At 39.4% G+C, this 14438-nt stretch overlaps 3 protein-coding genes across 3 annotated transcripts; 1 reads left to right on the plus strand and 2 right to left on the minus strand.

The window, feature by feature from the left end:
• Positions 1 to 2143: 2143 nt before the first annotated feature.
• Positions 2144 to 2850, minus strand: LOC114731555 (chaperone protein dnaJ 11, chloroplastic-like). Its single transcript, XM_028918762.1, has one exon. It carries the CDS (start codon positions 2830 to 2832, stop codon positions 2326 to 2328), a length of 507 nt encoding a protein of 168 aa, XP_028774595.1. The 5' UTR covers positions 2833 to 2850; the 3' UTR covers positions 2144 to 2325.
• Positions 2851 to 5573: 2723 nt separating this feature from the next.
• LOC114731554 (DNA-(apurinic or apyrimidinic site) lyase 2-like) lies at positions 5574 to 10023 on the minus strand. Its single transcript, XM_028918761.1, is given in 12 exon segments — positions 5574 to 5759; positions 6153 to 6514; positions 6517 to 6540; positions 6543 to 6851; positions 6931 to 7091; positions 7469 to 7669; positions 8066 to 8146; positions 8243 to 8358; positions 8890 to 8975; positions 9177 to 9395; positions 9612 to 9723; positions 9815 to 10023. Coding segments are annotated over 12 exon segments (1848 nt in total). The 5' UTR covers positions 9923 to 10023; the 3' UTR covers positions 5574 to 5690.
• A 627-nt stretch (positions 10024 to 10650) lies between these two features.
• On the plus strand, positions 10651 to 14198 carry LOC114731518 (transcription factor bHLH121). Its single transcript, XM_028918709.1, has 6 exons — positions 10651 to 10810; positions 10904 to 11043; positions 11346 to 11467; positions 13054 to 13181; positions 13267 to 13734; positions 13807 to 14198. Exons 2-6 carry the CDS (start codon positions 10907 to 10909, stop codon positions 13957 to 13959), a joined length of 1008 nt encoding a protein of 335 aa, XP_028774542.1. The 5' UTR covers positions 10651 to 10810; positions 10904 to 10906; the 3' UTR covers positions 13960 to 14198.
• Positions 14199 to 14438: the final 240 nt, after the last annotated feature.

The following is a 14438-nucleotide window of genomic DNA, read 5'->3' on the forward strand; positions in this document are numbered from 1 at the left end:
TTGGGGTGTTTATTTTGCAAAAATGTGTGTGCATCGTCTTAGATAATATTTCTTTTTAAATGGATGGAATGTCATTCAGGGTATATTGAAGGATAAAAAGAAAATAAAGTGAAACATATTTGCAACTGTATTAAGTCGATCCACATGCACACACACTAATACAAAAAAAAAAAAAATTTCGGTCCCTCATTTTAGTTTGTTTTTAAAATTAGAGGAGAAAAATCATCCATATTTGTCTGTTTCCTCAAAACAGCTTAATATAGAGCCTTACATTCATTCGTTGCAGTAACTTCGAGCAGCTCATATTATCATGATTTATGTACTCATGTTTTTCCCCCCTCTATGGATCGAATCTGAACATTGTTAATAACATTGTTAGTGCGCAATAGCTTTGGGATATATATATATATATATATATATCAGGACAAAAAAAATATATAATTATTGTCTGGGGAATACAAATCAACCCAAAACTTTCAATTTTCATCACGAAAAATCGCGTTTAAGTTTCGATGCAAAACACAATTTGTGGTAGCAGAGAAACAAGAACGGCATGGAAATAGGAGGGGGGGTTGGAAGAGGAGGTGGTCGTGTTTGGAACTCAATATCCGAGCGGCCGGTGTAACCAGCCGTCGTTGATACTCTCTGTCCTTTTCATTTATCTGTCTTTCGTGCAATTTAACGTCTAAGGGAAATCAGATTTCCAACCCCCCAATATTGTACTCTCATTCTAAATCTCTGGTCCTTATGCATTACTAGCTACCCTTTTGGAACCTCCTCCCTTCCGTCAAATTATATTCTTACTGTCTGTTTGGCATGACATGAATTTTAAAATGACTTATAACACGTTTCATGTAAATTGAAACAAATTATTCTTACATGCTTATTTATTCCATAAATCACGATTAAAAATTATTTATAAGTCATTTTAAATACATATTTCTTTTGTTATTTTCTCTTTAGTTCTGAACCATTTTTCTCTTCACCCCTTCCGTTGTCCCCCGGGGCTCACGTTCCCACTTTTGTTTTTCTCGCCCATTTGATCATATATCCCCACCAAACCACTGGGACCTAGGCTCTGCAAATATTAAGGGACGACTGCTAAAGATTCCTATCCGTCACTCAAACGTTGATGAGGGCTCAAATTATGACACGAAACATATTAGCAATTGATTTCAATACCCTCTCACCCAATAGGCCTCTAAAACCCCTTCGAACGAACCAATCCCCTAAAAGCTTGCGAATGGGATTGTCACATTGACATGAGGTTAAAAAAAAAAAATTACTGCACATGCAAATCATCCATAATTTCTGATGCAGGCTAAAAAGTTTTACGACAGATGATGGTGAGAAAATAAATAAATCTTGAAATTGTAATTGTTTAATGAAGTAGTGAGCGCAACCGTCGGGGAAAAGTTAGAAAGAAAAGCAAAGAGGACACGGGGACTGAGAAGAAGAAGAAAGAAATAGAGCGCAGCACTACAACTTAGAAAAAGGGTTAATAAGAGGCAAGATTATTGACTTACGGGGCTTTGATTTCGTAAGCGCCCTTTGGATGCAAGGAAAACCTAAGTAATATTGCCAAGTCTTTATTGATTGTACCGCGCAGCTTCTCATTTTATGCGATTAAGTTAAACAATATCAGTGTATCACGCTCACACACGTCAGGTTATTTCTCCTGTAAGATAATATTAAGAAAATCAACGAATTTGGATGCCTGCATCGCCCAGTGGGATTAATTTAATTAAGCCACAATCAACCGCCACAGCAACTGACGGTGAGCCTTCAATTATTTTTTTTCTTTTTTTAAATTTTTATCAACAAGCTAAGTTACCACAAAAACGGGCTTCTAGAAATTCGTTACAAAGAAGTTGACTTTCATAGCACCGAAGATTCATCCCTCGCGCATTGAGTGGCCCCCAAATTCCTTTCCAAGAAACTCGAACTTGGTTTGCACTTTTCGTTAACTCCCAACAAGCAACTTGCAAACCGAATATCACACAACTCCAAACCAACGAATTCAATTCAACTCTTAATTGCCCTTTCCGTTTATCAGTTCTTTTATTGCGCGACGCCCATGAATCCGAATTTTGCCATTAAAGTTTTGATGAAGGGCAAGGAACAGAGCGGGCAAGGGGAGAACTATTTAGAAGCAGAATCTAATAAACAAGATCGGAGATTGGCCCAAAAAATATCTACACAGTAATTACAAGCTTCCATGATCACTTACTAATTAGTAGTAATTTCAATATATACCATATGTAAAGCGCTCCAATAACTGCGCTTCAACTATACATCTACTATCTGTGCTCATTAGCAGACTCACTACCAACACTGGTCAGTTTCCCAGTTCCGGCCACTGTAACCGGAATATGAAGACGCCGAAGACGCCGTGGACAGTGGCCTTTGTCGCCGGACGAAGAGGCTCCTGTCGTAACTAGCGCGCTTCTCGGGGTCCGACAGAGTGGAGTACGCGGCGTGAATCTTCATAAACGCGTCCGCTGACGAATCCTTCCGATCCACCGCCGCCACGTCCGGATGACACACTCTCGCCAATCGCCGGTAGGCGGCCTTGATTTCCTGATGGGACGCGCCCGCCGGAATCCCTAGAATATCGTACAGCGATGTGCACGAAGACATAGTATGGGAGGTGAGATAGGAGGACCTCGATCTCGGTTGCTCCGTCCAGGCTGAGCAAGATTCAGTCGCGGTGGCGGAGGCGACGATCGGGCGGATCGGAACACGATGAGGTGACGGCGGCGAGGAGGAGTAAACAGAGTTGCCAGAGAAACCAGGGGCGGAAAGCGGGGCGGGGCGAGAAAGAGGAAGCATGATACGGGGAAATGCGGTGTCGTATTGGTAAGCCGAGAATTGGGCGGAGGCCAAGAGGAATCGGGGTGGGATTTATAAAGGAGGAGGGAATGCGGGGATAGAAGACAGGGGGGCCCAGTTGAAGTGCGGTGGAGCTGTGCGGCAGTAAAACAATACATATCCAATGGGCATTTTCCTGTGTGCTGACTCATCACAACTGGCTTTATCCCTTCTTCATTTACGCCTGTAGCCTTCTCAGTTAACCATCCCCCTCCATCCGGCGCAATTTTGTACAATAATTTATTACCGGAGGCCCTCATCCATCGATCTCCACAGGGAATAGATAATTAAAAAAAACATGATTCTATTTACGTGTTTGGCTCAAATTACTAGCAATTGATTGAGAGCATTTGTAAACGGAGATGGTAAAAACGGGATAAAAGGTGAATAAAGATTTTGAGTCCACGTCCTTTTAAAAACAGAGTCTGGACATTGGACGCAGATATGTTAGAAGAGGGAGGTGGCCTCTCCACCAAATGGCACATGGTTTGTCTCCACACCCTTGTGACCTCATTCTTAACTCTGTTCATTGCACCTTATACCATCAAATCACTCATGTTTCTTACAACGTGCTTCTTTGTCATGTTTATGTGTAACTTATGCCGGCTCTTTACTCATCTCTCTTTGTTCTCTCCCACCCACCTTTGTTTCGTTTCCAAGTAAACAACAACTTTTCCATTCTAATTAGAGTGGCTCGAGGTCCTTACTATATCCAGCTCTTTTAGTTACTTTGGATTCTGTCCATGCAATCCGTCTCATCAATCCCGGGGCACCTTAGAATAAATACATCTTTTTAGTTCCTTACGATCATGCAATCCTTAACTTTTTATTTAAAAAAATCATCATTTCGATTAAATCATAACGGCAAAAAATATCTACAGCTGAGTTTCGAGAGGAGATTCTTACAACCCGTTGATGAAATTTCATAATGAAGGAAAGGGGAACGCCAGACAAAAAAGAAAGAGGATGGCCCCTGAGGTGAGCAAAAGGAGAGGAAGTATTGCCCGCCCAGATCCACGCATAAACACCCAATCCAAAACCCATTTTGAGTTCTCGGGCATTCTTGAGCAAGAAGACGGCCAGTGAGGAAGATTGACAAGGCAGGTCCCACCATGGCGTTGTTATCGGCACAATGCATACCATTCTTTTATCTATTTTTTTCCTTGGCCACTGAGTTCGTATTATACTTCTAATACCAAAATTATCTTGACGTTATCCCGTCACCCCACAAACCCTCGGGCTGATTCATTGACTTAGCTAATTATCGGAAACATGTCTCTTGCGGTTCACCATCAGCAAAAACTTGCTCTGTATTTGAAAATAGTGAATGAGTATGGACGAATTGAATTAAAGCGGTGGGATGCTGCTCCCGTACGTCTTCACTCTATATCTACTTTGATCTGATATGATGAGACATACCATGTTCCCAGCGAAAAGTGATTCCCTTCCCACATCACTTGCCCCAGCAAATTTTCTATATCAACTGTCAATTTTAATTGCCTCGCTTCCGGACTTGTGATCAGAATCTCAACTACGGAGGCCAAAAATAACATATCTTGGATGCTGACGCCGCAACGACCCTCTTCCTATTTTTTTTTATGAAACATCAGGATATCCACCGGCGAACCCAGTGACTAATCCCTTCGCTGGCTTGTAGGCACCTCGATGGGTGGGACAGCTGGTCCGGAGTTTTAAAACTTTTCCATGCCCAAGACGAGGATCGAACCCTCAACACTTGGTTAAGGAAAGATGAGCCCCCACCGCTCAACCACACCCCCGAGTTACCCTCTTCTTATTTTATCATGACGAGTCTTGCGATATATTCACAGAAACAAAACAAAAAAAGAGGGTCTTACATTCAATTTTGAAATAATTAAAGGAAAATTCATCATCATCTATGTGTTGTTGGATGCCTCATTGACTGACTCATTGTTTATGTAACTAATGACTTGTTGTACTACTCCTTAAAAAGCATTGTGAGCATGGCATTATCAGAATGATTATAATTATTGTTCCATCTCACTCCAGTTGTATATTCATGGAAGACATGAACACAGTCGAAAGTAGGTCAATAACAAGGAGCAAATTCAAACTCGAGACCACCTTCCTGCTCCAGCTAATGTGCCAACAGTTGCAACCACTACTGTTCTTCGCTGTCTATCTGCCTCAGAAGCTCCCCAAAATTGCAATGCAGAAAAATGATGAAAAAGCCATTATCGATTTCCTTGCACCACGAAAATACATTATTAGTCATTATTGCTGATTATTTAGCCAGGACTCCTCATAACAAGGCTGATTATTTTTGTCGCCACGGTAAACCTCCACCTATAAATTTTGCGGGGGGCTTTAATATAGGAAACTAGAGGCTTGCTTTTTGTTATTTTTGCTGTTGTATAGTTGACTCAGTTTTATTTTTTAAAAGTAGTATTAACGATACAGTAGTTACTGCACACGTGGCCTAACGCACAAACTACATGTACTCGTTAGAGGGAATAAATCATATAAAATCATTTTGTGGCAATTGATAATAATATATGTTAGAAATTGCAGAAAGAGACTACACATTTGATCGCAATTATCCAAAACTAGGATGTCAGCTACACATCAGTTAGGAAGCGGGCAATGGTAAGGTTCTCATTCTTCAATTGAAGCACAAGTGTGTGGATCAGTTCCTGGATTTTGATGTAGCCCATTTAAATTGCAGAAAGAGACTACACATTTGATCGCAATTATCCAAAACTAGGATGTCAGCTACACATCAGTTAGGAAGCGGGCAATGGTAAGGTTCTCATTCTTCAATTGAAGCACAAGTGTGTGGATCAGTTCCTGGATTTTGATGTAGCCCATTTAAAGTAACCACAGTTTGCTTCTGGATTAGATGCAGGCCCCTGCAAAGAGCGAAAAAATGACAACTTAGTTCCAAGAAATCGCATCTATTTGGCAGAATAACATGGCCTATAAACCTAAGTAAGAGACGGCTCGGCCCTATTAATACGATCCAAGGTTAGTATGTTTCCAAGAGCAGAACAGAAACAGCCTTCCTCTTCTTTTGAAAGAAATAATGAGGTTCATTTTGGAGTTCCCGAATTAAGAGATTCTTGTATGGGCACAGTCTGAGCACATCTTATTTAATGATAGCAAATCCAAGACTCAGATTTTTCAAACTGAAATTTGCCACCCTCAAAGCAACAGAATTTCAGTGCTTGGATTTCTATTTATGAAACAACGTTCATACGAGAAATCTAGAGCAGTCCGAAAGATCATCCAGTGAAACAAATTACCTCAGCACGAGCACAAACATAGAATCTGCGACCAAAGTTAGGACCTTGTTTCTTCACCACTCGGGCAATACAAGGTTCCTTATGACCCTTGCAAAGTGGTATGCTATTTTGCATCAACTGTTGTATTCTCTGCCACTCCAATAAAGCCACATTACTGCTTTCTTTCCTTTTCGTATCATCAGTAAATTTAGATGCATCTTTACACACGCCCGCGCACAGCTCATATTGCTCGGAACTGCCACTCTGATCAACCACAGTAGACGCCTCATTTGAGTGATGGTCAAGCTGTGAGGATTCAGCTTGAATATCAGTACAAGAGTCTTTGACCATATTGTCAACATTCGTACTTTTTTTGAAAAAGAAAGCTGGGAGCATTGACTACTTCTTGCTTTTTCTTGGACCGATTGCTTTTCACAGGTACCACTTTACCATGTTCACTGCCTGATGAAACTGAATAGTTACCAACAGCTTCCAGAGAAGAGCTGCCAGACTGTTCATTCGATTCAAGATTAGTTTCTGAATCTTGGCTTGAAACCACATCACAATCACCGGTATGCATGACAGACAAACCACTGTTGTCGAATGATTCTTTTACCCTCTCACAAGTGCTCCCTGTAACAATGTCTTCATCTGAAAGCAAGCCTGACATCTTGCATGATTTCATTTGTTCAGAAACTCGTCTTTTTGTCAACACAGACACTGCAAGACAAAGCCCAGAAGCAGTATAATCATAGAATATTCTGAAATTATCATCAAAAGAACAACCAACGTTTAGTACCGAGCGTTTGCTGCAACCCACGAACCACGGGAACATATCTAGAAGATAAGGGGGGAGTACTGTGCAGAGAGAGATTAGGTATTTCATGTAAGGTAACATAAACTGGAGCATGATCAGATCCTTCAAGTTTAACGCTTCGACCTTCTTTCCACCTCTGGGCACTGAACAGATAACAGAATCAAAGGTAAATCCTTGCTTCCAGGGAAAGAAATGCAGCAGAGATGTATGCAATTGCAACTCTTAAACCATGGAACACAGCAATTCACTATTCCATCGAAAAACCCCCCCAAGAATCACCCCCAGGGAAATATTAGAATTCACATGATATATAGTATACAATACGAAAAGGGCAAAACGGGAAACCTGAAAGCATAAAACATCTGATACTATCAATCAATAATCTAGTCTAGCAAAAGGGGGGAAACAATAATCGAGGATAACAAACTATTCCAGATATAAGTCATCGGCCGGGATAGAGAAAATAGCTTAAACACATGCACATGATAAGTCTATTTGATTGTGTTGTTGGGTTCCTTACCTCAGGTTGCTTCCAGGTTTGCATCGTTTATACTGTGTCAAAATGTCACACTCCTTAACATGGCATCTTATGAAATTATGGCCTTCCAGGTCATCTGCTTCATGTAAGCAGGAACCCGCACACAGAATATGGTCAATTCTCGTCCCAAAGTTAAATACTTCAGCCCCTGTATTTTGAGGCCAACAAGTATAAGCTTCCTTTCTGCATTAAATATCAATATGCACCAATGATTAATCAGAATAGAGAAAATCATAAATTTGAAAGGAAACAATTATGGAGGATGATGCATGTAATACCAGCAATAATGTGGAAACTTGAAGCCTAAGAATAAAATATTCAAGCCAATAATCAATTACTTATTTCAAAAACCATTTTTCTAAAATAAATAATGTGAGTGAAATTAGCAAATTAAAAAGGCCATTTTATTCAAGAGCAACAAAATTCAATATGGGAATAGTGACAATAATTCAGAGATGGAGTGAAACATTCCCTAAATTATGAGAGGGCAATGTTTGTCATGTATCAGGGATTAGACTTCTGGGCATACAGCACATCAGCATTCAACATTCAATATTTCAGGTAGTTATAAGTCCAAACCTATCAGGGTGCTTTGCTCTGAAAACATCAAAAAATTGGCCGCCATTTTCAAGTAGCAGAGACCTAAACCATCTTCTAAATCTACACAAGAAAAAATGGGTAAGCATTTGAGACATTGACAATCATATTAGACGCTAATAAAAAATAACACTTCACAGAAATCCAGGAGCAAATTACTCATCATTCTCAAAGTCAGGTCCTGCTTCACAACGATCTATTGCTTGTGGTGCAATGTTGAGATCACCAACTACAAATATTTTCCTTCCTTGATCCAGGAGAGACTCCCATCTTTTCTACTAAGGAAATTTTCAGAATCAATCCAGCAATACAAGGTAAATAAATGAAAACAGAAAGGTGGACGAACATCTATAAAGAGGTAAGGGAGGTAACTAAAGCACGCATAAAACCACATTTTAACACACCCAAATGTTTCGGCACTAAATACAGTATCCTGACTTTGGCACATTATTGTCTGCTAAATTGTAGTAGATTCAACAGCCTATGTTATATTTAAAAGTAAACCACTTTCAGGTTTCCTCGTATCAGCCAAAAAAAAAAAAAAAATTTGAATTCCTTAAACAAAGTCAAACCTCATCATGTTCAAATAATCCTGGGCCCTGATCCCATGCGGTCAACTAATCTTACAATTACCAATCAGAAACAAACTAGAATTTGAAGCGTAAGCCATCCCCTAACATCTTTTTGATTCTTTTTATCTTTTTTATTTTTGAAAAAAGCCACGTTCAGAGCAACTACGAAATTCAGCACCACAAAATCATAGTTACAATTCCATTAGTTGAAGACCGTATATACATTAGAAATACCTGCAATAACGTGAAAAAGTTACGCTTAAACTGAACCCTCTCTGTGTCATCACTTTCAGCCCGAGGTCCATACAAATTGAAAAGAACTGGCCAGATGGAAGCAAAATTTGATCAAAACCACTACATTTGTTTTGAAAATAGAAGACAAACGGCGCATAAGACTTGGAATGAATAACATATCCTTCCTTCCAGTGAAATACGAAAAGGAAATTCAATAAATAAAGAACCAAGCTTTGTAATTTATTGATTCTATTTGAAATTTATTAGTTATAAGCATAAACACTCACCAAAGTGACCATGATCTGTGATGATGCAGCGTCCCTCACTATCAACACCAAGTAGCTCCTCATTGGAAAACCCTAGTAGGCCTTCCAAGAAGAAAGGCAATTCACTTTTCCCAGTGGGAGAGTTCCCAATAAGACCTGTGAATCCTTCTTCAGCCGCTAAGGGCAAGGCTACTTCGTCACTTGAAAACGCTGATTTTACGCGACAAAATGTGGCAACCCCTGTACACACAGGAAATTCATGGCTGTTAAAATGCACTAGAGATTAGAGACAAGGTAGCCAAAAATTCGTGCTTGATTAAGACTTTTCAGAGGTAGCCATGATAAGAGCTCTAAAATCATTCATCATAAAGCAACAAACTGTAGAAACTACGGAGGGCAAAGTTTCCAGAATACATAGCATGGCTGTGGTTGAGGCGGGGCTAAAAAGCAACTTACCGGAATACCCAGTTCGACCTTTGTCAGAGCTACGGGTGCACGAAAAGAATGACTCGTATCCGTCAGCCATGACCAAATCCGCTGTCACTTCCTGCCTCCTCAACTTTGTTTCCTGTGATGGCTCGAAATTGAATCCAGTATGCGAAGAAGATCAGAGACAGCAAAGAGGGGGGAAAAGAAGTACAACAGATTTGATAAAGCACCTGAAGGCAGATGATATCAGCGTCGAACGAATTCAGCAGATTCCGAAGAGAGCCAAACTGCGCTATGCGCTGTCTCAAGCCATTCACATTGTAAGTAACTATCTTCATCGCCCCTCTTTCTGAGTGTGTTTTGGTTCGAGAATTCGGAGATTGGAACCCAACTCAACCAGTATATCCTGGCCGAACTTACTTGACCGTATCACCAAATTACTATATTAGTTATTATGCGTAAATTTTGTAATATTATTTTTATAAGTATAATACTGCCTCAGTACCAATACGAAGAGACTTCTCAGGGTGGAGCAACACAACACCCTTCTCTAGTTCTCTGATCAGATGTAGGAGTGAGTTAGAAGCGTAACTTCAATATAAAGTTCACTGATTTAAAATTGATTTATATATTAGTGTAATGTTATACAAAAAACAAATAATATAATAATGTAAATATCAATTTGTCAGAGTTGTTACTCGCTAATTAAGATTGAGGTGATAAAACACACTAGTTTCTTTTTGGTAAAAAAAAGACACAATAGTTAAGTTTCGCAAAGTTAATGCTGATAACATTATAACCTTAATTAATATTTTAGAACTTATTTAGAATGATTTATAAATAATTTTTTAATCATAATTTATAAAGTACAAAAATATATAAGAAAAATTTTGTTTTAACTCGTATAAAATATTTTATAAGTGGTTTGTATCGCTGTCTAAACCGGCCCTTTATATTGAAATCCTAACACTAATCTCAAAGTACTGAATCTCCTGGTTTCGTCTTTAGCTGGAATAAATTTGCTGTTATGGCCCTTAACTCATTAGTGACATTCCTCCTTTCATTTTCCTCCCACAACCGTGAAGCCCATTTTCGTGAAGAAGCAAAAAATGAAAATTCGATATGTCTTCGTCGTTATCCCAGGGGGCTCGTGGAGAGCACAAGTTTGAAGGGTCGTAGTGTCCTTGTCTGGGCCACTTTCTCGCAGTTCTGATCAAAATTTTTGGGTGAGATTCTCATGGAGGGTTCGCAGTAGATAGCTGAATGTATGTTATGTCAGAGAAACTTTCGAAAAATAACAAAAGGTTGAATTTTTGTAGGAAATGGATCAGTGGAAACCTGAAGATTTGTCTAAATCTGCATCTGTTGCAGCAGATTTAGCATCTTCTTCCCTTCAGCCTCAGTCGCAACTTGTGACCGTCACCCCTAGCCGCTTGCAGAATTCGCATACCGAAACCAGGTTCCTTCTTTTGCGTCTCCTCCTCTTGTGCTATATAATTTTGGATTCTCTCCGTCGACAGCTTTTAAGGTTCACCAGAGTCTATCGAAGGCTATTAAGATATTTGTAATTTATAATTGAAAGTGATTTGGACGTGATACGCCCTCTTGGGGGAACAACTTTTAGAAATTTGAGAATATCGGATTGAAAGTGAATCAGTATTTTTGTTGTGGTGCTTCAGATTGTTATAGTTGCATTTGCTACCTTTCAAACAATGCGAAAGTTTGATGATTTATATCCACTACGGGTTACTTTTTCTCCAGGCAGAGGCCTGAAGCTGAAGCACAGGATCCAGTTGCTGCAAGAAAACTCCAGAAGGCAGACCGCGAGAAACTGAGGAGGGATCGACTAAATGAGCATTTCCTAGAGCTGGGAAACACAATAGGTTAACTGCAGCACTCTTTTAGTGATGAACAATCAATTCCTTCTTCATGACCTGCATGCATCCATTTATCAGATTAGCTGATTTCAACGCCTTGAAATATGAAACCTATTGTTGATGCTTGTACATTCACGAATACCCTTTTAGTTGGGTGCCAAATGCTGTTGTTTAGAACTTAGAACTTTTTCTGAAACACTATAGGGGCCTTAACTTTAATTTTACTGAGATTTTCTTGTTAACTTAGAGTAACCTGACCCGCAAAGTTGGGCGATGAGTTTGTTGTCCTGCTGTATGTTCTGTGTAAATAAATATAAAGCGGGATTATCAGTTTTTTCGCATAAGAAAAGGGCACTTTAAGACATGATAATACTTTTAGTTTCTGAAAAAAAAAAAACACTTAAAATACTAATTTTATCTTTTCCTAATGGTTAAAATAATTAATTTTTGGGAAAGCTTTCTTTAGTCAAATGCACTTTCGGGCCCAACCACAGAAGTGCAGCAGGCTGCTTTTTAACCACAGTTTCGTTCATGTGGAACAGGAAGGGAGAAAATAGGGGAAGCGATAAAAGATATATTTCTTTATTTGACAGGTCATGTAGTTGATAATGATATTACTAATTGATTTCATAAGCGGATGGGAATCTCGTCTTCTACCCTCTGCTTATATCTGTCAAACTAAGTTGCTATTTCATTAGTTGACTATGTCATTGGCCTTTGTTTATGCCTCCTATTGAGTAAATTTTATGTCTTTGGTCTTAATTACTTGACAATTGATGTTCAGGAAACTCGTCTCAGTGGAGTTTCCTTCTGTGCCTAGAATTCTAAGATTAAGGCAATCTTCCCTTTATACCCTGAAAACACGCTTGATTACACCTTGATGATCACAACTTTTCTCTAACGCCTTCCCTTGATTGAAAATATGCTTTCCCTTTTTGGCCTTCCTTTCCAGCCACTTACCAAGCATCTTTCGCAATAGTGAAGATACTATCTTCTCACAATAATTCTAAAAATTGTTTCTTACATCTTAATCTAAGCCTACTCTTTCTTTTTAATTATGAGGGAGGTCAGAGGACCTAGCGGGGGTTAGGTTAAGGGAAACAGAAGCAAAGGAAAACCACTGAGCATCACACTGGGAGACTTGTCACCCCTTCCTAACAACAGATGTCTAAAGTGACCTGTTATAGAGTTTTTAGCTCTGTATCATTTTATGAGTGATGACCACATTATAGAGATTACAATTCGGAAGATAACTCATTGATTAGATCATTAATTGCTAATTGTCATATCATATCATAGTTATTTAAGAAAACAATAATATTGTAAATAATGGATAGTATTGTCAGCACGGGGAGATGAAATGGAGCGCTCACTATATTTAGCTTGTTTACTTTTCCATTGATGACAGATTGCTGTCTTTTTGAGAAAGATGTATATGTATGATGCGATCAATGGTGGGCTGAAACACCAGCATTTTGTGATTTTTGGCTGTACTGGATAAACACGTCTGCTGCTTCTTTTGCCATCTTTAGATGCATTATCAGTTTGTTGGAAAAGCGATTGAGATGTTCTTGTTGAACTGAACATGGCAGATCCAGATAGGCCAAAGAATGACAAGGCTACTATCCTTACAGACACAATTCAGGTGCTAAAAGATTTAACTGCTGAAGTCAACAGACTAAAAGCTGAGCATACTGCGCTTTCTGAAGAATCACAGGAAGTAAGGTTGTTTTTATTTAAATTTTACCTTGAAGATTACAAAGCTTGTCAGCTGCTTACTGTGCCTGTTTATTTTGTGTTTGCAGCTGATGCAGGAGAAAAATGAACTCAGAGAAGAGAAGACATCTCTAAAATCTGACATTGAAAATCTTAATGCACAGTATCAGCAAAGAGTCAGAGTCACATTCCCATGGACTGCAATCGATCATTCAGTTGTCATGGCTCCACCGTATTCATATCCAGTTCCTATACCAGTTCCTTCCGGTCCAATTTCCCTTCATCCATCACTTCAGCCTTTTCCTTTCTATGGAAACCAAAATCCAGGACCGATTCCCAATCCTTGTTCCACATATGTCCCCTTTTCTGCTCCAGCTAATCCCCCAGCAGAGCAGCCAAGTGGCCAATATGCCTCGACATCCCGCACTTCAAGCAAACAAGATTCCAGAAGTAAGTCGCCAGATCATGAGAGGACCGGCAATGCTGAAAGATGTGGTGAGTCTAACGATGTAGCTACAGAGCTTGAACTTAAAATGCCTGGATCATCATTGCGGCAGGTGAGTTATCGTAGTTTAATAGCAAACCCTAGCAGTACCCAAATTATGGAATGTCTAATTGAGTTTCAGCAGGAATCATCTTCTGGAGCAAGGAAGGGCAAGCATTCATTAAGGAAGGCGAGAAATATCACAGATGGGAGTACTTCAAGCAGGCATTCTTCGTCTCAAGGACCTCAAGATAGCTCCAACAGCGTGGATGACATCCCCAAGTCTGATAAATCATAAATGAAAATGTATATGGTTCCCTCCACCAATATATGCAAAATGATTCATGGAGTTCTTCTCCTGATAAAAATAACTGAAGCATTACAACCTTGTTCTTTTTGTATTAGATCATTATGAGACTATCCTGGCCTTGTGTAAATAGATAAGTAAGCGGTTATTAGAAGTTACCCAGATGATTTGCCTTTAGCCATGCGGCATCTCAATTAATATCTGCCATTTTATGGGACTTCATTATCTTATCTTTTATCCCACCCTAAATTCTTGTTAAAAGCCAGTTCTTCGAGATAGAGAGTAAGAAGATTATATAGATTTTGTCTTGTCCTTTTAGTAGGTGGATAATTTGCAGCGCACATGTGCTTATTTATATACCGTGCCCAGTCAAGCAAATCAATTGCACCAACCTTAGGCCCAGACCCCGATAAATTTTCAAACCAAGTTAGGCCTCTTGTCATCCAGTGTGTCCCTTTTTTTTGGGTCCG

Source organism: Neltuma alba, unplaced genomic scaffold, assembly GCF_004799145.2.
Source record: "Neltuma alba isolate B1F8T4 unplaced genomic scaffold, ASM479914v2 tig00012836_pilon, whole genome shotgun sequence".
Lineage (NCBI taxonomy): Eukaryota > Viridiplantae > Streptophyta > Magnoliopsida > Fabales > Fabaceae > Neltuma > Neltuma alba.

Excerpts from the sequence above, each read along its gene's own strand:
- LOC114731555 (XM_028918762.1), bottom strand. The coding sequence starts at position 2,832 with ATGCTTCCTCTTTCTCGCCCCGCCCCGCTTTCCGCCCCTGGTTTCTCT.
- LOC114731518 (XM_028918709.1), top strand. The coding sequence starts at position 10,907 with ATGGATCAGTGGAAACCTGAAGATTTGTCTAAATCTGCATCTGTTGCA. Across the intron at positions 13,182-13,266 it reads TTTCTGAAGAATCACAGGAA|CTGATGCAGGAGAAAAATGA; the intron begins GTAAGGTTGTTT and ends TTGTGTTTGCAG. Across the intron at positions 13,735-13,806 it reads CTGGATCATCATTGCGGCAG|GAATCATCTTCTGGAGCAAG; the intron begins GTGAGTTATCGT and ends GAGTTTCAGCAG.